Below are 25,408 nucleotides of genomic sequence, written 5' to 3'. Positions count from 1 at the left end.
ACTCAAGTAAGTTGCGTTGTATTTCTATTTTGTGTGTCTTTGGCATCTTTTTAAATTTTTAACAAAAATACTGTTTTTATTAAATATATTTGTAATTGTACAATATTAATCATGATATTAATTTTATCAAAATTTGATAGTTCCTTGTATATTTCACTTTGTATTTATGTCATGGAGGAAGAACCATTAGGTTGGCATTTTCTTACTATCAGAAAGAATTACACAGTAAATAAATTATAAAAAGGTCAAGGTAATGAAATTAAAACAAAATCAACTGCTAAAGTCCCATTATTAAAAACAAAGGGGTTCCACTAAGAAGAGGCTATGAGGTAAAATTGGATTCATATGTTGATGGGCACAAAAAGTAGGGAATTGAAATGAGTTACTGAGTAGGTACTTATTTTAAATTGTCTAAAATTCCTATAACTGCCATCATCTCAAAATTATAGAGGAAGGATGAAACAAAGCGAAAGACTTGTAATATTTGCCAGTTTATCCCGGGAATGCAATGCCAAGGCCAGATCATTACCTACTGTGAGGAAGAAACATCTACATATAAGGTGTGGATGACTTTAGAGATCTGAATAGTTTATTTTTATGTAAATTATTTTTTTGCTAAATTGATGTATATATTTTCAAATTATTCATATCCATATTCACACTAAGTTATTAAATTGTTACCAATTTAAGAACAATCTTGTGCTATTATCAGGTTTCTCTCTTTCTCTCTCATTCTACAACGCAACCTAAAAGTATACAGATTTTATAAAGTACCTCAAGTCTTCATACTCTTTTCTTGATACCATTACTTCATATAGTGTGACTGTGTAACAAGTTACCACTTGTAATATTGGCTTATGTAAGCAGCTATTGCTAACACAATCATGTACACTAAATTTTGATTAATCACATTTTAAGAATTATTTGTATAAGAATAAGACCAAATGTATTGGGAAAAAGTCAAATCTGTAAAATAAAATTTACTATTATATAATAGTAACTATTTTATTACATAAAATCTTTAGCTATACACAGTTAATCCTTCAATACAGACCATCAAGTAAGAACCTACATGCTTTGAATAGAAGTGAGTAGGATATCCTCTACAAATTATTTGTTCAAACATACAATTAGCTACACAAATATAATAAAAATGACATATCTTCAATTTCACTAAATTGGGATTTATCTGACTTATTTCATCCCTGAGAGCACATTAGACAATCCCATAAATAATCAAAGAGGCAGTGAGCAGGGAGGCTGCATGGTGAAAGAGTACATCCACCAATTGACAATCACTGGTCCAGCTCATAGAATGAGTTTTGCATAGTGAATACAACTATTACCATTACTATTACTACCACTAAGCTATTATTGAAAAATGGAAATTCCTTTTTATTTCTGTCTTTGAAATTTGGGTTTGCCTTATAAATAAAAAGAAACTATTATCATAGCTATATATATATTTTTTTAATCAAAGGTACAAGAAATAATGGATGTTTTCAGTGCTAATTTCTATTCTAGATTTAGCATAGTGGTTTTCAATCATATTTTCTTTTCCCTTACACATCTGAGTGTACCACAGATGCCTTCATTGGTAATAGTAGCTCATGATGGCTGTGGTTCTCAAATCCAGAGAGTGAAGCAGCAAGAGGAGTTAAGAACCCCCGAGGAAGGTTGTTTACTCTGAAAAAATACCTGGAGAGGCTGAAATGCCCACTCATTAAGAAGCTGGAGTAGCAAGTTGGATAAATTCCCTAGAAGGAAGGTAATTTCCCATTTAAATGTGAAAATCACTAGCATCAATAGGATTATTCTATAAATTTCCCTGCCTCCATCTACAATCCTATGCCTGTGTAAAGATAATTATTAGCTTCCTATACCTACTATTTGTGCAGCTTTGTTAATAATAACAGAATATCTGTCATTTTGAGTAGCTTACAAAAATAGTGATACCACAGTTGCAAAGAACTAAAATAGACTGTGGCTTAGTATTAGTCACTCTTTCTTCAGAATATGAAAAAAGTATTCATTTTAATCTAAACTATAGAGACATTCTTTTACATTTTGATATTTTACAGACATAGGTAAATTATGTTCTTCATTTAAACAAGTTAATAAGTTTACCTAGGGTAGCCAAAAACACAGGCAATCATACTTTAATATTTCACTTTTGCTGAAAAGCATTCTGTGCCACTAGCGAACAGACCAAGCCCTTACATTACTTGTCTTCAATAAAACGTTATTATCTTTTGGCATCCTCTTGCACTAGGGGAAATAAAAAGTCACATGTGGAGAAGTTCTAAATGCTAGACAGAAATGATCCTTAGAGGGCAATTTTTATCCTCCACGGAAGTATCGCAGACTTCTTCCATTAGCATAGTCCCAGGGAGCAAAAGGTTAGGGAGCTGGGACTGCCAACTCTACCTGAACGCATAAGTCAACATTTCCTCCAAGCAGCGAGGGAGTGTGAGAGCGCACCCACATGTGCATTAAAGTATCTGAGACGAGAAACAACAATTGTAATATTTCACATTGGAATATACTGTACAGATGGTGGCATTTTGTTTGTGGTTGTAGAGAAGAAAGGAAGGCAGTTTCCAGATTCCCCTCTCAACACCTACCATTTGGCATAGGATATGGGAGTTTTGCCTCAGTTGAAACAGCTGGGAAACAGATGGAAGCTGATATTTAATTTGCCAAAAGCCTCGTCCAAGGCTCCCACCCATTTTCTACCAAAGAAAAGCTAGTAAGGTGATAGTAGTAGAATCCTCAGGGTCAGCAAATGACGGGCTTTGGAAGGTGTATTAAAAAAAAGGGAAAAAAATTAAAAATCCAAGATTATTGGAAATACTAATCCAGAAATGCAATTCCAAGGAGTACGTTTCTAATAGGCAAAAAAAAGTGGGAGGATCATGAGTGAAAACCACAACAGAATTACAGACACAAGGATAAAAGTGTCCACAGAATTAATTGACATTGATGCTACCTCAACTGCATTGACATTGTCTCCTAGGTGATGAAGTCAAGAGCACACATCCACTCTTTGCTATGTTAATTACAATATAATTATTCCATTTGTGATTATTGCAAATGTAAGTGTGCACAGTTCACATCATTTTAGTCACTGGATTTGACTTTGTGAGCTACTTTGGTTTGGAGTTCAAACATTCAGTAAGTTGCTTTTGGATCTAAATGTTGAATTATAGCCAGACTTTTGTTTCAGTTGAGTTACTGGACGTATAAACCTCTTGTTGTATATTTCTAGTTACAATGGGCATGTATATTGATCACTACCTATGATTCTTCTTCTAAGCATTGGCCGAAGTTCTGTGTGTTTGTGTGTTTGTTTGTGTGTGTGTGTGTGGTATTTTTGAAGTACTTTTGAATACCACAAAAGTTAAAGGAAAGCGGTTGCAAAAATAAATACAACTTAATAGGCTTTCCTTAATGTGAATTTGTTCATTCATGCTTATATAAGGGAATGTGTTAACCATGAATCATTCAAATTGAATTGCTCATGAGAAAAAATGCTCTGGCTTTGCTGTCAGTTTCCAGAGTTACTTTACTGAAGGGAAAAGAGCATTGTCCCATAAAGAATAATTAGCCACAGATTTCAGACTGATCATGGCTCCAAATTGGCCAAAATACTTTTGATTCACGTGAGAACATAAACCCTTGTGAGAGGGACTTATCTGAATATTCTGGGCTGTGTCTGAGTTTGCAGACTGCCAGAACTGCCAATGGAAAAGTTAAATTAAAAAAAAAAATTCAACCATCTGCAAGTTTTGTTCACACAATACTAGAATAGCTAAATGCTCCAGATATGCAGGTTGGCAAATCTGTAGCTAAAAAAAGTGGATGATGGACTGCAGGTTCCTCTTAGAGCCGGGTAAGTTGGCACTGTGTTAACACCGCCTACCTGAGAGCTCACACATCATTTTGCACGTAACTCATCTGCTCCCAGCGGCTTACTATCAAGTACAGAAAGTCTGTGCATAACATATCACAATCCACTTTTTGCACTGGATAAAGCCCTGCCTACTCTGCCAGGGTGGGGAGCCAGTCAACACGGGGGTAAGCGACAAGCCCAGAAATGTGGTCAGTGAATTCTGAAGAATTTCTGACAGTGCCAGTGCACCAGTCTGTGAAACATACTCTGATTCCTCAGAGGAGAAGTAATGGCCGGCGTGCCAAAATTTTGATACAAACCTATTGCTGCTGCTGCTGCTGCTAGACCTAGAAAACTTTACATCTGGCCAGCTTAAATTCTGGTAAGAGTCAAAACAAAATTGTTTACATTAAAGCACCTTGTCGAGTGGATTTCCATTATGCAGGGCCCTCTTGACTTCACTTAGACTTCCCTCAGCCAGACAGAAAGAAAAAGAACACTAAAAAACCAAAAATCAGGGTTTTTTTTTGCTTAACATATTCAAACATCATTGGATAAAGAAACAAATGTTGCCTAAAAAGATCCTTCATAAAGCCGTACCATATTACATTTGTCAGTTAAAATGTCACTCTTGGTAACCTTTGATTAACCATCATTTTTCCCATATCACTTCTCTCATTTGGGCACATAGAAGAGTTCATGGTCCTCGCACACGATAAAGACATCACTATTTGTGTGTAAATGCTCCAAAATAAGTAGGAAACTGAAATAATTTTAAAGAGAGCACAAATATGCCACTTTATCTTGATTATGTTGATATTTCACTGAGGATAAATTTGACATGAATTACTAGAGCTGATAAGGTTACCTATTACTTGATTTATGTGAAATTTTTTTTCCATTATAGACACAAATTCTGTTCTTCAGGATATTAAGAATGTCTTCTAACCTACATCTCAGGGATATTATGAGGATAAATGAAATACTATATGTTAATTATGTCTTGAACCCTTAGGAAGAAAGATGGAATGATATGATCTAAATTATTATTATTTCTACATGGCATTGTAAGATTTGGCGTTTGGATAGCTGATATTAGGTGTTGCGCATCTTATGTTTATCTCATATATAATGAAAATAACATTTTAAAACTCTGTTCATATTTTGAGTTCTGTGAACACAATTTTATTTATAGATTCCACATTGGACTAAATATTATACAAAATAAAAGAAAAGCATTGCTATTGACCTCAAGGAGACTGAACTTGGCCAATAAATTTAGACATACTCTTACATATACTTACCCTGAGCTTGAACTGAGTTTTATGTCATTTGCTAAACATTTGAATTGCTCAAATATTCGTATACTGAGTCACCACTATTTTTTTGGATCACTCTGTTCAATTATATTTAGACCTCAAGTGTATATGTTAAACCACTTATTGGACAAAATTTTATATTTAAAATTGTTTTCTAGAGAAGCTTTGATTTCTTCTTATTATCGTAGCACATTAAGAACAGTTAAATTTTTTCTTCATATTTCAAAAGAAGAAAACTAGACACTTCTCTAATTAGGCTGTAAGTCACTTGAGGGCAGATTGAAAAAATAAGAAACGTATCTCACTCTGTTGAGGGGAGATCAGTCTTACTGTCTTTTGTCTCTATTTTCTCATGTCTAACCACTAAAAGTGGTTACTCAATAAATGTTTCTGTTGTGAACGATATGATTGAATGTGTTTAAATGAATGAACTAATTCTAATTCTCTCTTACTTTTTCAGACTCCCAGGAAGGAAATTACAAGTCAGAAGTCAACAGCAAACCCAGGAAGGAAAGGACAGCTTTTACCAAAGAGCAAATCAGAGAACTTGAAGCAGAATTTGCCCATCATAATTATCTGACCAGACTGAGGCGATATGAGATAGCAGTGAACCTGGATCTCACTGAGAGACAGGTAAAGTGGGACATTGTCATGGTATGACATTCTTAGTTGTTTTGGGTCAACAATCTTCTCTCACCATTTTCTAAATATTTTTGAAATATTTAGACCTGTGCTTCTTAAACACTGTTTGGAAGACAAGTGTTCCATTCCATGATGAAGTTTTTGCTTAGCAAAATGACAAAATTAAGGATAAGATAGCAGCGTTTTAAAGAAAACTACATTTATTCAGTTTAAGGAATCATCCTTTATTCTGTGATTGTGGCCTTCCTACATTTTTTGTTTTTAAAATATTATTTCTTTTAGATAATAATGGCATATGGTGAAGAATTTTGTTTGCTTATATTTTAAAATGTCCTTATTTGGCATAATAGAAAGTTGGCAATCCCATGTTAGTGTCTTCCATTGCTCAAGGTAGGGTTTGTTGTGTTGCAGTAATATGGTAACTCCCAAGCCTCAATGACATACCAAAAAAGTTTATTATTTGCTCACTCTCCATACTAACTTTACAAGTCCAACATTCCAAATAATTGCTCATGGACCCAATCTGGCTCTCTAGCATCTCAACATGTGGTGTCCTTGGTAACCACAGGAGGGAAGAAAGAGTTGGAGGTTCATGCATTGACCTTTAAATGTTTTCACCTGGAAATGACCCGTGTCGCTTCCATTTACACTCTAATGTCCGGAAACAGTCAATGGTGCCACTTAAGGTCAAGGGGGCTAGAAAATGATGGGAGCAAGGGCACATAGATCATTAGCAAATATTTCTACCCCATTACCTCAAATATTTTTGAAATTGTACTAAACTCAGAAATTCAAAATTCTGGTACCTACTCATTTAGAGATCACTTTAAAATCATTAAAGATCTGCGGACCCCAGTTAATAAGATCTAGTAATATTTTTTAATTAATTACTTTTTAGATCCTTTCTTGGATTTTATTTGAATGGCAAGTAATTTGCTCCAATAGTGCTCCCAGTGCGCTCTTTGTGTGGATTCTGATTTGCCCTGGGAGAATCTAGCCTACTGATGGTTAATAGTTGCTAATCTTTAGAAAAACATTCCTGAAAGGCAAATGCAAACATCTTTATGGACAGTGCAGTTGTGATTGGCACTCTTAGAACTAGAGTCTCATTTCCTCTTTCACTGTATGCATCTCCTCCAAGGATCCCATTGGAACCAAAGAACTAGCAACAGGGTGTGGACAAATGAATACTATCTTAGAAGAGCAAGTTATTTTATCCAATTTCTTAAATCATCTGCTTTGCTTCTGTTAATTTCTATATTTCAGCTTTTGGTAGGATATTTCTGGGTGGTGGAAATATATGGAGAAACACTTTTATGTGGTTTTATTTATTGGCACTTTATATTTTATTAAATATTATGACTAGTACCTAAGTTATGGAGCACATTTTCCTTTCCTTGAACTTCACACACAAAGTTTTCTCCATAAGTGTACAAGATTTGGCATGCTGGAAAGCAGGATCCAAAATCTATATCATCAGACATCTGTTTTATTTTTATTTTTTTTTTAACTGGGAGCAGGAAAAAAAAAAAAAGAAGGGAGGGGAGGAATTACACATTAATATCCTTATATAAAGACAGTGAATTCTAGGAAATGCAACCATGTTTTATCTGCTACATCAAGGCAATAGGAAACTAGGGTCTGCTTCCAATCTCCAGAAATGATGGGCCACAGTACTGTGCTCTTACTCAAGAGAAAAGTCAAGATTCTGTGTTTGCTATTCGGGGGATGGCCTGTGGTTATCTGTCATTATCTGATCAGAGAGCAGAGGTTTCACTTTTGGCTAAGAATAATTTCTTTTTAGAAGCAATTCGGTAAGTTTGGTTTGGGAATTTTGAAGGTATTTTGGATATTTCTTCTTTTTTCCTGATTTGCTAGTTTTTGAAAAGAATTATATGCAAATTTTATATATATACACACAATTTTAATCTTTGTTGTTTAGAAAAGATCCCTTTTCAATTTTGTATCAGTTAGCTTTTGCTGTATAACAAACCACTTAAAAATTGTAGACATCAAACAATAACCAACATTGAATTTGCTCACAATTTTGTGGGTCAGAGATTTTTGACTGGGCTCAATGAGCAGCTCTACTGCTGGCCTCTCTTGGATCCCTCATAGAGCTTCAGTCAGCTGGTGGGTGACTAAGAACTGTCTGGTCTTGGTAGCTTCGGCTGGGACAGCTTGTCTCTGTTGTGTGCGGTTTCCGCTTCTAATAGGCTCGCTGGGCCTCTTCAAATGGTTGTAGAAGCATTCCCAGAAGTATTTAGAGGAAAAACTCCAATGTACAAGGGCTTTCAAAGCCTCTGCTTACATCATATTTAGTAATGGCCCATTGTCTAAAGCAAGTCATATGATCAGGATCAGTGTCAACGTAGGAGGGAACCACCTAAGGGAGTGGATACATGGAAGGAAGGCAAATTTTGTTGGAGGCCATTACTGAAAGAATCTAACTATAGCCTCATAGGGGAAAAAAATAATGAAAAAACTTGAGAGATAATTAGATTTTCAAAGAATTAAAAATTTGATATTGTGTAGAAGATTTTTTTGTCCTATAAATCTCTATTTGCAGTTTTTCAAGTTAATATGAAAAAGAGACGCATGCATATGGACTCTAAATCCTCAATCAAAACTAAGTCTTTAGAGGGCCCCTATGTGTTAGTTGGAAAAAATTGAATTGTTATGAGAAATATCTGAACAAAAATTTTAGCTTTGCTAATTGGAATTGTGTATTCTTAGACAAGTAACAATCTCCCTAAGGCACAAAATGGAAAGTAAAACTAAGTTCTCTTTCTTCTACTCAGGTTTATATATGATAATGAATGTGAAAGAATTCTTAGCATAAACTATAAAACATAACTATCACCCAGAGGGGGAAAAATCTTTGCTATGCAAGGCATGGTGAACTAATTCTTTTGTAACACAAATATTTGTTAGGCAAGGTGCTAGAAATAAAATCTTGTTAAAATAAGCTGGACAAATCTCTGCCAGAACTCATGAAAGAGGCAAAAATTGAACAAGTATTAACAATTTGGTGAGTGTTGAATGTCACAGAGAGGAATGACAGGATTGTATGGGTGAATATTCCTGGTTATGTCAAAGGTTCGCTGTATTCTTACACTTCTGTGCACATGCAGTATCTTAAATTAAGAATCTGAAGGCTTTATTCATGTTTTCTGGGTTGAATTTTGCACTGTTAAATTTATCAGAAAGATATTGTATGCTGTCAATCAACAATTTTGCTACTCTTAAAGGTCTGAAAACATATTCCTCCAAGATGCCGGGGCCCTCGTCCCAGTGAGATAGTTGCAGTTTATTTACTCAAAGTTGGGCTTTTAAAGTTATATAGAGTTATAAACTGAACGCTTTTCATTCATCTTTTTCTAATTGGGATAGAGCTATTCATTACTTTGATTTTGCATTAATGCCATACATATTTATCTACATAATCTATATCTTCACATTACAAATTCTTGAATAACACCCTTTTGTAGGATTTCTGCATCTAAAATATTATAATTACAGATATGCACTTTTTTCATTTCCATTCTGCAAGACTTATCTTTTCCATACTTTAAAATAACATGAGATTTAGTAAAGTAACTGAATTGTATACACCAAAGAATATTATATATAACTCCATATTGTGCAATGTTTTCCTTAACTTTAACAGAATTTTCAATCTCCTAAAATATTTTTTCTTGATTTTTTAAAAGCCTTTCAAGACCCCAAAACAGAGATAGAACTCATATGTATATGACGTAAAGGGAAAAAACGACAAATATTAAATCATTTTAATCTCTAGCAGAATTGTTTTATAGAAATAAGTTACTCCTAAATGAAAACTTACTTTGTAATCACAAGTAGTCTTAGGTATACTTTATCTAGAAATGTTATATAGTTGTCTAAAAATATGCGTATATAAAACTGATGTTTTATTTATAGATACATCTACCTTGCTTATATCACCAATCAATGTATCTGCCACACATTTGATGATGGGCCACATGTGATTATAAAGATTTGCAATAATGATTAGGCTTCCTTTTAAAAAAAAGTAAGATACGTTAAATTCTTAAATATCACTCAGGACTTGAATTTTCAAATCCCTACCTGAAGAATAATTCTGAAATCTCACAAAGAAATCAGACTCTTATGTCTGTGTCTTCCATAATGCAATGCCTCTACAGGTCAGGAAAGGGTATAATCCCCCTTTGAACTTTGAACTCCATCTGGCTAAGGAAGAAGAAAAAAAAAGGAGAAAAAATTACTTATAAAGTAATTTCATCTTAGCACATAGGTATTAAAGAAAGTTATTCTATGTTAAATAAAAATGGAGACACTAAAATAAAGTTGAGCTTCAAATATTTTTAATTATATATTGATATTTTGCAGAACAGGCCCCACGCCAGTAATCTTCCAGCTTCTAACTTACAGCTTCCAGTTTACAACACATTCTCATATACCCTTCTCAATCAACAGCTAATAATCGTCAGTCAGCAGAGCCACTTGGAATATTTTGAAGAGCCAGTCAGTCTAAAGACCCTCCTATCCCAAAGTATTTTTAAGTTTGACAAACTTTTTCTGGCTTTTTCGTCCAGCCAGATACACTTGGAGAAGGCTCCCGCCAAATTTTTAATATCTCACAGTGGGAAGAAGAGAGAAGGCAGCTGCATGAAACTATAAAAGGAGTGACAAAATGGACATTTTTATAGAGTCAAGGCTGCCAAATATAGAAAGAATGGTAGATCCTTCCATTTCACAAAATCATTTCACAGAGCTAATCAAAAGTGCAATGTTGCAGATTTGTGAGCTAAGATTGCCGGAATAAACAGACCGAATTCATGATACCTCTGCCAAAATAAATGGAAAATCCCACCTAGTTGGATCATGTTGCTTTAGTGGAAATGAGAGGGATTATGTTTTGTTTGTTACTCATAAATCATTAAATGGCTCAAAGCCAAGTATTTTCAAAATAGGCGTCCATTTTTTGGATGACTATGAGGGAGAATTTTTCGTGTGCCAAATAAACAGTGGCTTTGTCTTTTGCTCAGCATTTTACACAGCCCTCTCCTTTGCAGATTTAGTTCTATAAATTTAAATGAATACTTTTAGTTATTTAGCTAATAAATTTTGTCTCCATGACCAGACGTTGTGTATTCAAGGTAATCCAAAACTACCTGTGTAGCCAGTGATTTTAGAATATGTCCTCATTTCTTTACAGTAGTATTTAACAGTCTCCTAGAGTAATAGTAAGATGTTTTTTTGCTTAAATCATGGTGTGCCTGCTATTTTGAAAGATTAAACATGATTTGACTCCAACTGGAAAAATGGGTGTAGCAGGGAGTGGAAGAGTTGATGGTGGAATATAGGGCGGAATCTTAGTTTGAAATAAAAAGAGATATTTTCTGAGGAATGCCATTGTTTAAAAAGAAATACATACTGACAATTTGCGGTGAGATCTAAAAGCCAGATTCAGAACTGCCTTAGGTTCCACAAAACAAAGGTTATGATACAAGAAAAGGAATTTAAGATCAATAATAAGGCAAGATCTATAAAGAGTAGATCAATGGTTCAACCCTTTCCTCAATCAATTTTCGGAAATATTACCTGTATAAAGTAGAAGACTGAGAGATAACTAATTGATCTCTAAATATTTACAAATGTAAATATCAAAGTTTGAAATAATATAGAAAAAAAACTTCAGGAAAAAAAAGGCCCTACCTTTATTGAACCAGCTTTGAGAATATATAAAGAATCTATTTTTTTAAATGCTGTTAGATAGATGAGTAGATAGAGATAGAGATACCCAAATATTTCTCTGTCTAGTATATGTATTACACACATACATACATATATGTCTTTGTATATGTATGTATACATGTAAAAATATATACATATAAAATGAACCTTTATTTTAGAAACTTTATTGAAATTTGCTCTATAGATTCTTGCTGTAAGCATTCATCAAACTGATATAATGAAAGGATAAGGATAATTCTTCCCATTAACTCAGAATTTGCCACATTTTATTTCCTAATTTTCTCAGTAAGGAAACAAATATATTAATTTATATTTAATCAACAAATCAACAATAATATTCTGAAATATATTACACATCGCATCATAGGATTGTCAAAGTGTAATGTTAAAGAAAGATTTTTTTGCTATGCAAGATTACTCCTTTTCCACACTATCCTTGCATACATATGATTTTTTTTTTTCGTATAATTTAGAAAAATTCTAAAAGGAGCTTCTGGAAATTTTGAGGAGCCAGTGCAAGTTTTGTGTAAGTGTCTTCCATTTTAAAGAAATGTTCTATTATCTACCTATGTATATAGAGCAGTATTTGCATACGTTCTATGACATCTTTAAAATAATAAACACAGGCCTAAGAGAATAGGCAATTTCTAGAGGATTTGGCTATAAAAAACTTTCTACCAACTGGTCTCCCTATTTCCATGACTTCTTATGAAAAACTCAGAGATGCATTCAACTTAGAATAGATTTTTAACTTCAAATGTCTTCATCACTTATAATTTTTATGCGAGACAGATTTTTAAAAAATTTTTGAACTTTTCCCTGTTGTTGAAATTATCAACTATTTTTTGTGGTCAGTGTATATTCATATGATAATAATAATTATCATTATAAATTCTTACAATATTTTGGGATCCAAGGAGATCATCCCTGAATATAATAAATGCAGTGACTAGTGTAATCAAGGCTCACTTATACTCTGACGTTAAACTGAAGGTTGTCTAGAAATAATCAGAATATTAATTTAATTAGATTTACTCATAGAAAGTTACCAATATTCTACTGTTCTTATAAAACTAGTGAGTTTCTATGTTTCAATCAAATATTTATATATGATAGGTTTCACTTAATTAGACAGTGGCTAGAAGAGGCTGTTAGTCAAAATGGTATATACTGATCACAATATTTTGCTCATTATTGTTAAACATCATCACAGAATTAGGCAAGATGTTGAAAATAAAGACTTCCATTCCAGTTGATTTTGTAGTTTAAACAAGATAAATACCAATAGTGGTTGGTAATACACAAATTCCATGTACTCAAGAATTGCTAATTAGGAATTTTTTAAAACAATAAAGCAGAAAAATGCCTAATTTAGTTTTGATATTTTCACCCAGATTTGCTGAAGTCATTTATTCATGATATACTTAGGTAAACAATATTTCACTTAACTAAAACATATATCTATTTTTTTATCTTGTGTAAAAAATGGGATTAGGTGTAGTGAATTTTCACTATAAATTAATATTAATGAAATAGACCACTCGAGTTGAATTTCATCAGGTATGACAGAAAGAGGTATCATTGTTAGCATTTGCTACACCTGTGATGTTTTTAAAAGTCAGATTAAAAGGAATCAATCCTCTGAAAATTTTCTCATCATTTGAATGGTTAATTGGGGTGCATTTTTGGAAAGGAGAATGTGATACATATAATTGGCTTGTAATAGAATAGTATCCATAACATTACAATTTGTTACGGAAAGTTTCAGTTGCCTCAAAAAAGAGTTATTTCTTGTTCAATATGTTTTTTGCCCATGGCTGCTGCCAATAGCTAATGTAGATTCAGTTTGTTTAAAAACATGTGAAGTAATAAATGTTTTATGACTCACTGGTGAGCCCGATTCTCAAGCATTCTAAATAGGAAATAAAAAAGAAGCTTCAAAACTGAAAATTATTGAGGCAGGGAAATGTTTCTCTGGTCATAAACATTGTGCTAAAATAGAAGATAAAGGTGCGAGGCAGCCCTCTAGACAGGAATTCAATCTTTAGTCGTGAAATATGTCCTAACGCCCTTCATCCTCCAACACACACACACTCACCACCATCTCCAAAGCCCGCATCGCAAAGATGTAGAAACAGCAGAGTCAACTGGTAGCTCTGACGAGCTTCTTGGAAATAGTTGAGAGATTCCTGCTCTTAATCAGATGTGAATTTATCTATTCAGGCATGAAGAGTAAAGAAGCTTTCTTTTCCCCATCTTTCACCCTTACCTTATTCTTATTCTTAGTCTTGGTTCTAATTCTTTGATTTAACTATTGACTTTGCCACTGAATTACTTGGGCAAGTCTTTCCAGGGCCCTGGGTTTACTAGATCAGCTGCCATGACCCAATTTAATCACAGGGGGTCTGATTAAATCTGAAAATTGTATTTATACTATTACTCTTTGTATGTTTTCACATGTTAAAGATGTGAATAAATATTTCTTAGGCAGTGTCTTCAGTATTTCAAGTGCCCGGATATAAATGGAAACAGTTGGAATATTAAATCTACAAATTCCAGATGTTTAGAGACATCCAGATTTGTCACAGAAATATTCAGTTTTCATCCATATGTTTGGTATTATGCTTGTTTCTTTAAAAGATGGACATTTATGTATTATGTAAATATGAGTTATGGTATTATGTAGATTCAACTTTCTATCAACCTATTTGCCTCTGGCCATCTTAGGAAATTGTGTGACAATACAGATACACATTTCATTGTGAACCTTAAAAGGACAGGTGTTATGAACTTGTACATAGAAGGCTGTAATGTGAATGACTAAATAAATTAAAGAGATAAAATGAATGTTTAGCAATTGGCAACAGTGATTCTCATTTACGGTATTTTTATTAAAGACAAAAATATGGTTTCTAGATTCTGAAAAACATCACGCAAACAAATTAATCACAGCAAAATTCTCTTGACTGCTTTCTTCAGTAAGAAGAGTGAATAAATGTTTTTCTATTTATTTAAAGAGTAGTTGGAACATCCAGGCAGAGTAAATATTAAATACTTCGTTGACTAAGAGATTAAAAGTGAGACTTCTTCATAATAAGCAGATGTCCTGAAAAGTAAGGTCTATAACTGAGGACTTTAAATATTCACTACTAATCCAGCAGGCTACTACATACTTTTGTTATTTTCTCTTATGAAGATTTTGTTGAAAAATATTATCTGCATGCAGAGATATTAAGAACCTGTAAGGTTTGGTTCATATTGCTTTGATTTCATGAATAATAGTATCTTTTCATTACTCAGATTCTTGGGATAAAGGATTTATTTTTATCTATGTTATTAATCGTACTTGGTAACAAAACATACTTTATATAGAATCTTGCCTTAGATCCAAGGTTGAAAAAAACAAAATATATTAAAAACAAAGCGAAACAAAAAAACACCTCATTTATCCAGCACTTTCTAGAGAAATAGCCGACTAGAAGATAAAGTTGGTTTTAAGCCCAAATAAAATAAAGAAGTTCACAAAATTTATAAATCATGCTCCAAGATAGATAGATTTGTTTTAATTGTATGCAAAATATTTGATGATCCGATTTCCTAGAATCTAGGGGACTACCCTATGTTACTAGGACAAAAAGTTCAGAAGGCACACAGGATGTCAAGAACAGCAAGAGCATGAGATTTCCAGAGGAAAGAAATTATTTCCTATAATAATTGTGTGGCAACATAACATAGTAGTACATTGGGCGTAGGGGTAGAGTTCTATGCCATCTCATGGACCATTGAGCGGAACCTCTTAATAGGGGATTAGCAATGACACCAACTAGAACAGCAAAAAGTTTAAGGATATTCTGTAAAACGTGAAGCTAATCCTTATGCATCTCAGTATATGCCAAAGGCTTCAGATACAGCCAGTAAACTGTTATTTATATATCTCTCTTTTCTTGACTGTGAATGCCTTGAGGGCAGGGACTATGTCTTATTTATTTGTACATCCCTCACTCCAACCCCTCACATCTTTGATCTAACGCAGTACCTGTTACTAGATATTCAGTAATATTAAGTGTATTAATGAATAAATAGAGATTCCAAGTCACCGAGGAAATGTGAGATTAATTTTAGTCTACTTAGTTTATAAATGCAAATTATTATATGAAACTCCCTTGTAAATTTTAATCAAAATAATTGGCATATTCATTTTTAAAAAGTGAAGTGTCTGGCATTTGAATGATTGTGATTTAGCTATCTTAAAAACAATTAAAAGCTATTTTTTTCAATCCAGCTAATGAGGCTGGATTATGAAGTGGTACTAAATTAAACTATAAAGTTTCTTTATTTATAAAACTGTGGTGTTATTTTTCTAATGGCAATACTGACTTATAATCTGGGATTACTTTCATAGATTTATTTTTAATGCTGTGATACCAGTATAAAAACATGCTTTTTCCAAAAATCTTACTCTCCATATTTCATTTCACCCCAATATTTTATAGTATATTTGAAAATATCTGGACACACTGACTTTTGAAGTTCTTCACTCCTTCCAATTTTTTAAGATATGCCCATCATATGTTTGTTGCTGTTTTTTGTTCCATTACTAATTTAATGGAGTTCCAGTATCAAATATGTAATCTAACCTTTAAAGAAAATAGTATATAAAGATATTAGAATTACTATGTAATCATCACATGCTTTCATAACACATATACGCATATATGTATATATCTTTATGTATGTATATCTAGCTACTATTGAAAACTATGAAGTCTTTTATCAGTCTGCTTAAAAAAAATTGAAATGGCAAAATTTCACATGGTAACATAGAAAACAACACAAAATAGCCTATACTGTTTCTAAAATCAATACCATATTTTTACATTTTTCTCATTTAGAATTGCACATAGCAGGTTTTATACTGGTATTATAGAATTGCGGTACCTCTTCTCCCAGAAAAGGAAATAAGTGTAGATTTTAAGAAATCTATTCCTCCCATTTTCTGCCAAGATTATTTTGACTTTATGTTTCAGCTCTTGGTGACAATGATGATGATGTGTTTTTTCCATCTGGAATTGTCCATGGAGAAAATGTCCCTATGGAGACTCTTGAAAGGCTCATTATTCCAATATTACAAATATGAAAATTGAGGCAGAGAGAAGTATAATTTTCTCAAATTCACACAGAAACTCAGAAGTGAAGCCAGGAGTAGAGCCCAACTCATGTGGAAAAGATCTAATGCAGCACGCAATGTCAAGCTTGCAGAGGTAATTAAATTGAGTAGCATAATTATCTAAATTATAGTATAGGAAAATAGTGTCATATTTACAAACCTAATTATATCGAGTAGGAGAATGACCTAAATGATAGTAATCATATGGACAGAGTTCACATACTTTATATGCTCTACTTTTTTATCTTAAATACTTAAAAAGCAGGAGCTTGAAATATAACAGGCACAAAAAATAAAAAGCACAATCTGGAGCCAGACCAACCCCTGGGTTTAAATCTTGGCACCACATTTTCCCATCTGTGTATCTGGGGCAATCACTTAACCTTTGAGTCTCAACTTCCTCATCTATGAAATAGGAATAATGTTAAAAATATATAGAAAAACTTGCGAGTATTAGAAATAATGCATAAATAGCACCTATAGTATAGTTCCCTATCCCTAAGGGGGTATGTAATAAAAGGTAAATACTGATCGTTTGGTTTATTAAGTAATAATAATAAGTGAGCACTCATCAGCTAGTTTTTAGTCAATCTTTTTCTACATTTTCTTAAAATTTTAAAGTTGTTTTATTGGGGTCATATTGGCTTACAACATTGTTTAAATTTCAGGTGTATATCACTATATTTCAGTTTCTGTATAGACTGCATCATGTTCACCACCAACAGTCCAGTTTTTATCCGTCACCATGCATATGTTCCCCTTTACCACTTTCGCCCTCCCCCCACCCCCTTCCACTCTGGTAACCAGTATTCTATTCTCCTCATCTATGTGTTTGTTTAACGTCCACATATGAGTGAAATAATACAGTATTTTTCTTTCTCAGTCTTATTTCGCTCAGCTTAATACCCTCCAGGTCCATCCATGTTGTCTCAAATGGCACACACATTTTCTCAACTTTTTAGTTGTGAAATGGATTAATACATGTATCAGTAATGTAGAATACAAGATTTCAATTATGGCCTAATAGACCAAGGAAAATCTAGAATTGAAAAATGCCTTAGTTTAAATATTTTGTGGTGCAAGCATCTGAAGAAATTGTACTAATTTTGATGGAGTATTGTGATTTGAAGACCACTAAAATAAATATATCTTTGGAAATTTAATATTCTCTTCGCTTTCTCTTTAGTGCTGTGAATTTACAGTAATTGAGCTTGTTTCTAAAATGAAATGGAGAATATTCAAAATAGTCCTGGAGTAGAATAAAACAGAACTATCTCTATCAGATATAAAGATTTATGAAATTATAATATTTAATACTGTGGTTTTTTCCACAAGGATAAAAAATTGAGTGCATCAACAAAGCTATGCATATATGGAAACTTGATTTGTGAGAGTTGAAACAGTGATCACTGGAAAAAGGGTGGACTATTTAATAAATGGTCTTAGGACAATTTGTTATCTATATGAAATAAAGTAAATCTAGACCTTTTCTTTGCACTATATGCTAAAATCAATACTTCATGGATTGAGCACTTCAATTTGAAATGCAAGCCTTAAAAGTCTTAGAAGACATAGAAGAATATATTAATGGCCTCAGAAGAAAGAAGTTTCTTAATGAAGATGTGAAAGTGATAGTCATAACAGAAACAATCGAAAATTTGAATATATTAAATTTTAGACTTTCTGATCATCAAAAGATACTCCAGGGAAAGAAATAAGACATATTATAAATTGAGAGAATTTGGTAGCTGCCATATAACCAAAAAGCATTAAATTAGCATTCAGAACACATTTTGAAAGTCTATAAAGAATAAAATTAAATTAAAAAAAAATTAATGCAAACCAAACATGTAGAGGCATTTCACAAAAGAAGAAATACAAATGGGCCATAAACAATTTAAAGATGGTTTACTTCATTAGTAATCAGGAAATGCAAAATAAAAAAAAAATGGTGAGATAACATTTATAGTCACTGTATTGGGGAAAAATTGACTAATAACTCCAAATGTTGACAAAGATGTGGATCAATAAGAACTCTTACACACTGGACTGCAGGGGGTTAAACTGATGCAGCTTTGGAAACTAATTTTTATGTATTATCATGTTAAGTTTAACATTCATATACCTTTGTGACCCATTGATGCAACTTTTTGATATATACACAGAGAAGTTCTATCACATGTTTATCAGAACAAAAATAAAAGAATGTTTATGGCAGCATCATTTATAAAAGAAAAAAAAAAAGAAAGTAATTCAAATGTCCATGGACGGGAGAATGGATAAACTGTGGCATATTCACACAATGGAATAGTATACAATCATAAAAAATGAATGATTACAGTCATTTGAATCAACATGGATAGAGCAAGAAGCCTGTAATTAAGAACATTCCATTTTGATAAGCTTAACAAACAAGCAAAATTGAACAGTACTTTTTGGGATCACATGTTGTGGAAAAAGTTGTTTCTGTTTTACATGTTCTGTTTACATGTTTCTTGTTTTACATAAAGGCTTGGGGATGATAAACATAAAATTCAGGCTTTTGCTAATTTTGAGGGGAATAGACAGAGAAATGCAATGTAAAAGCAACACTTAACAAGAATATACAATGATGAAAAATGCAATGTGAAAGGAAAAGAAAGTTCTTCCTAAACAAGAAGATGAAATGATGCCAATATTATTCTGGTTCTGATAATGGATGGTCATTTGATGCATGTTTATGTAATGTTTTGTTTTATTATATATATACTTTAAATGTATTCAGCAAATTCAATTAAGATTTTAGAAGGAAAACTTATTGCTACAAAGCTGAGGTGAATTATATAACATATAATCTCAGTACTAGCATTTAACAAATGTCAGTGAAAATTTTTGATCTTGACTTTATTTTTAGGAAATTATTGGAATCATGTCTTTGCAAAATAAAGTAAAAGTACTAAGGGAAGAAGAAAAGTGAAAAGTTCTAAAGAAGACGAACTCACTCTGAGGTGAAATAGTCAAATAAAGCTTTGTGAACGCAGTGGTGGACCGCAAAGGCACAGAATGATCTTTCAGATTACAGCTTCATCAGTAGCTCCCTGAGCATGTTTTAAATTGGTTCAAGAACTAACAGATTTCAAGTCAAAGAACTTGCGGGGGGACGGGGGGGGGAATGTTCGAGCAAGACAATTATTAAAATGTTAGCTCTAATTCGTAGAAACTCTTTATGAAGCCAAATACTTTTGAGCAACCTAAAATAATAGAGTTCTCTCCTGCCTATTCTTTTGTATCATGCATCATACAATGTGAAATATAATATTTTGGATGCACCTTCTGAAAGTTTTACAGTTATTATCATGAATATGGGACCTGATTAAATTTAATGTGATTATTTTCATATTCACTCCTTCATAGTGTCCTTGTATAAGCCTTTGAGGGGCTGGTTTTTGAATGACAACAAAAAAAGGAGGAAAAAAATGTCCATTTAATTTTCTTTCTTTTGTTTGTTTGTTCCTTGTATTTGTTGAAGGTGAAAGTCTGGTTCCAGAACAGGCGAATGAAGTGGAAGAGAGTCAAAGGGGGACAGCAAGGAGCGGCAGCTCGAGAAAAGGAACTAGTGAATGTGAAAAAGGGAACACTTCTCCCCTCCGAGCTTTCTGGAATCGGTGCAGCCACGCTCCAGCAAACGGGGGACTCGCTAGCAAATGAAGACAGCCACGACAGTGACCACAGCTCAGAGCATGCGCACTTATGATACACAGAGAGGATCAGCTCCAATCTCAGGAAAGAAATGTGGTGATGGCAAGCCTTACTGAAACATCGTTTACACAGAGAGATGACTATGACAGTGATTTTTAATATTATTAAATTCAGGCCTCGTGAGTCTGTTTTTCATGATTTATAGAGGGTTTACACTAAGTGCCATTTACTAAAGATGCTTCCACAGTGAAGATGGAGAAGGTGAACTTGCTTTGAATATTCCAGCTGTGTTGGTCGTGTGTATGACAGTGAGCAGGTATGTGTTTGCTTTTGCTTGCACTGAAAATTAAATTGCTATCAAGAGCAAACTATGAGACATTTTTGTTCAAGATGCCTCCAGAATGAAGATGCAGAAGATGAAGTTGCTTTGAACGTTCCAGATGTACGAAGTCATGTGTATGACAGTGGGCAGGTATTAGCTTTTGCTTGCACTGACAATTAAATTGCTATCAAGAATAAACCATGAAACATTTTATCCTGAACAGCCATAGTGCCTGAAATCACTCTTAAATGGATAAAAAATGTATTTTAACTCTGTATATATTATCCTTAAGTCATTTCCTGTCTTCACTAAGTTTAGCAATGCATTCATATTAGCTGATGAAAATAGGCACTCACGATGACGACCAGAACCAGCTTCTTGTCTTTTTATTCATTTTGTCATCCAAGAAACAATCAGAACATGCTTACTTGTGTTCAAGTAGAGAAAAATACATTAGAGTCTGATAGGGCATATTCTTGTACCACAGACAAAACAAATCTTATGTTGCATTTTCTATCAACTGCTGCTAATACATTATTATAAAACTTACCTAGCTCCTCAATTCTTCCTATCTTATAGCTTGAAAGAAATTTAGGATCATAGGCAAATCAGTTACCTTGCAGAAAGAGCTTTGTATGACAGACACTGTCTGATTTTATTCCTATAAAATGTTAGCCGTTATAAATATGATTTAATTAACAAGAAAAAGATTTCCCCCGATTGGCGATGGTGTTAGACAAGTTGCAAAGCAAAATCGATTCCTCAAGTTGGTAGAAGATAAAATTCTGAATGTCTTCAAATTAAGTTCAATAAAAACGCATTATTTTTTTATATATATGATGTATTCATGCAGAACAACAATCTTTGTATTTTGTAAAAAAAATGTGTTTAATAAATGATCCTTTGTAAATAATTTTGGTCTCCCTACTGTGATTTCCTAAATTTTACAGGTTTTAGTATAAACACTTAAGAAAGCCCCAAATTCATCTGCACTTGTGTAAATCCAGGTGATGATAATTAATGTCATCTATATTTTTTTGATTTCTGAAATTTTTTGTTATGAAACGAACAATCCTTGGGTAATCAAAGAGCATCTGAGAATAGGTAATACATTAAACTTTCTTCTGATTTGAAGAATATGCCAAATGGATTTCTTTGTGTGTTTTATGAAATCAAAGGTAAAAGTAGGAGAAAAAGTAATATTATTCAGCACAGTGAGATAAAAAAGAGTCATACACTTTTAAATTTATGTATAATAGACATGAATTAATTCAATAATTGTTTCTAAGTCAAAATATCCAAAGTTGTTGATGTGAAAATAAACTAAATAAGCTCATCAGAATTCTCAGTCCTGATGGACATTACTAATATAAGACGTCAAGGATTATATTAACTTAAAGTATTTTACATCATGCATGATTACACATGCATTGGATGCCTAAGTCCTATTTATAACTTTATAATGCTGTTTTTCATTTGTTCCATATTTTAACCAGAAACGTTAGGAAATATCCAGCAGCTCTCCCTAACCTCCTAATTGGAAATAGAAATAGAGAAAACTAATCAGTAAAAATTTCCAAAAACATCATTATTTAATTGATTTCATTTGCTTTAGAATGGAAAGACTGACAAAAAATAGGTTCAATTGATTATAATTTACTTAGTCTAGCATGATATGTATAGAGTATTCAAGAAATAAAGGAAATCATTAGATTATATCATATTTTTCCCTTTGTGTAATAAATTTTATCACAATAGTTACAATATTTCTAAATTAACTTGGGGGGAAGACCGTTCAGACTGACACCTTCTATGTGTAAAACAAGCACTCTTCTATCAATCTCTTGAATGAATACAAAATATATTTGTAGTGATGACATCTACTTGGGTGGACTGACTCTCTTATTGCAGGATTTAAATTCAAATCATCTTGACAAATTGGAGAAGTGAGAAGATATAAATCGAATTGAGTTCAATAGGGACCAAGTGGAGGATAATTCATTTCGGCAGGAAAATAATTTCCAGAAATAAGAGGAAAGGACAGCTTAGGAGTAGCCAAAGAGAGAGCTAAGAGTTGTGGCCAAATAGAAAGATATAAGAATTTCAATTTAGTATGATAAATGAAGTAGGAAAAAGTGATTCTGAATAGATATGACATTTAGGAAATATGAGGCATTTGTCTTGTGGACCATGTCCTTGTTAGAGAATTGTGAGGTATTCTAAAATGATGTAATGAAATTTGATTCCAGAGAACATGAACAAGCTACCAGGCAGGACAGGCCACTGACTGACAAAAAGGGGGCATCATTTTATTCACAATGGATTAAAATGATCCACCGTATAAGATACTGGAGCACATTAGTACTATGACGACACATTGACAAGTAAACAAGCAGGCTAGGTTAATTTTAATTAGAAGAAATTGCTGTCTTTTTGGAATATATTAGTATTCTCCTATCTTAAAAGTGGTACATAGGTTTGCTAGATAATACCTCAACATCCTTCTAGAATTAAAATCCTGTAAGAAAACTTAAGGTATTCTCATGTACTATCACGTTTAATTTACTCCAGAAATGACAAAATCCAAAAGAACTCTACCTCTTTTTATTCTATACTGGTATCCTGGCTTGCCATAGTTATATCTTTTCACATACTGCCCTTTTCATGTAATTCTGTCTCAGACCTTGTAGCTCCGTGGAAATTTATAATAGCATGAAAGTACCTTTCTCTGAAAATAGTATGGAATCATGGTTAGAGTAATTTTTCCAGCAGGATTCAGAGGGATGAACACTACAAAGTTTTTCCAAAAGCTGATCCACATATTTTTAACTTATTATTAACATGACCCCAACTACCTCTTACTTCCCATATTTACCTAGGGTTGTCAGCCTATATTTTCCCCTCCAGAGAACTAAGACCTGAGTTTGCCATTTTGTTTTTTTAAAACTAACTAAATGCACTTAAAACAATTCCAACCTCAGTTTTAATACAGTCTTGAATGACATTACATAAAATAAATGTGGGAACCACTTGTGAAATTCAATAACGGTTTTCCTTAGGATAATAAGATGAGATTAGAGGGCAGATAGAAAAACAAAGTAAAATATAAAAATAAATATTTTATGCTTTTACTGCTACTGGTTTTCAAGAACATTTTAAAAAAATTACTGGCATATTTATATGCCAGTGGCATATGGCAAATGCTTATTTTCTTCTTAGAGAAGTTTAGAAGAAACTGTAGAGCTAAAATAACACCAGTAACAAAACGGTAGAGTATCCTAAGTTAGTGACTAGAAAGGTTTACTGTAAAATGTTTTCACTTTAATTTCTAAGTATACATAGGCTGGTGATTTTTAAGAATAAGTCACTTATACCATGACCTATTTTCTAATAAAATGGTATTAAAATAATTCAGTTAATATTTGAGGTGAGTAGTATTTAGATTACAATGCAATGTTTAAATTATCAAATACAATATTACATACTTAATTGTTATAGTTTTTTGAACTATTTGGGAAATAATTGTATTTTCTTGTCAGCTCCTTTAGTTGCATTCTTTCAGTAAAAAGCAATCTATAAATAAAAATAAATTCAGAGCTACTGAGAATTTAGCATTTAGTTTGATATTCTAAACATTCCAAATCTTATGAGCATTGGGAATCTGCAAGATTGATCTGCAAACACCATTATAAAAGCATTTGGTTTTTTGTTATGTTTTCGTATTTCTTGCCTAAGGCTGACCAGAATATTGAAAAACAGTCTTTCTCACAGGTACCTCAACATTTCTGCTTTTAGTTCTTGTAAAATAATGCTAGAAGTAGGAACAAAAATGCCCCCCCCAAAAGATTGCTACACCAAACTCTGAAAACTGATAAAATATGTACCTCAGGATCTAAATATGGCTTTTCTCCATCTAAGTAATTCTTTATTATTGTATATTTTTACAATACTCTCATTTTGACATTTAAAATAGTTAAATATATTGAGAGTACTTTTAAGAGAGTAAACCTATTTTTCTTTTATATCTTATTTTTCTTCTTAATAGCCTTCATTCAAATCCAGCTTCAAACCACGGTTAAGAAAAATCAAGGAAAATTTTGTTTGTGTCACAGTGTATTCAGCCAGCTCAGTAAACTCCTATTAAAATAGTGTTTACTTTTGTTAAAAATGGTTTTCAGAAACAATTTTCAAAAGAAAATGAATTTGCAAGTATAAGTTATTGTCACATCCACTTCATGTAAGGGGTGGTATAGCGATTTGAGTATATAGCAATATCAAGCTTGGGCTGTACTTTATATTTCTGCCTTTTAGGAACTAAATGCACTAAGGTAAACATGTATTTGCTTTAAATAAAAGAGATATCTCAAGGTTTAGGAACAATTACATTTATCCTAAAATTATTTAAACATACGTTGTGTTTTTTGCATATGTGTAATATATTGACAATTGAAAACATTAAATATTCTGCCACATTTTTATGTTTAGTACAAATGTTAATTTTGAAAATACATCATTACTTGCCCAGTTTGATGAAACGTTAGATCCACACTATATATTTAAAGCCGAGCTACCAATTCCAGGTAAATTATTTCCTTGGATTTCACTTTCTTTAGAGCAGAGCTCACTTT

General features: G+C 32.8%; 1 protein-coding gene across 1 annotated transcript in view; it reads left to right on the top strand.

The window, feature by feature from the left end:
* The window catches only part of MEOX2 (mesenchyme homeobox 2), a 61,345-nt gene extending 40,780 nt beyond the window's left edge, over positions 1 to 20,565 (top strand). The window contains exons 2-3 of the mRNA XM_004431409.3: positions 5,672 to 5,844; positions 20,289 to 20,565. Of these exons, the coding sequence (XP_004431466.1) occupies positions 5,672 to 5,844; positions 20,289 to 20,513 (398 nt within the window). The 3' untranslated portion in view covers positions 20,514 to 20,565. The remainder of the gene's footprint in view (positions 1 to 5,671; positions 5,845 to 20,288) is intronic.
* Positions 20,566 to 25,408: the final 4,843 nt, after the last annotated feature.

The sequence above is a fragment of the Ceratotherium simum genome, chromosome 1 (assembly GCF_057802395.1).
Source record: "Ceratotherium simum simum isolate JZ-2026a chromosome 1, ASM5780239v1, whole genome shotgun sequence".
NCBI classification, from domain to species: Eukaryota; Metazoa; Chordata; class Mammalia; order Perissodactyla; family Rhinocerotidae; genus Ceratotherium; species Ceratotherium simum.
Note: the sequence above shows the minus strand (reverse complement) of the source record. Positions and strands in the feature narration are given on the sequence as shown.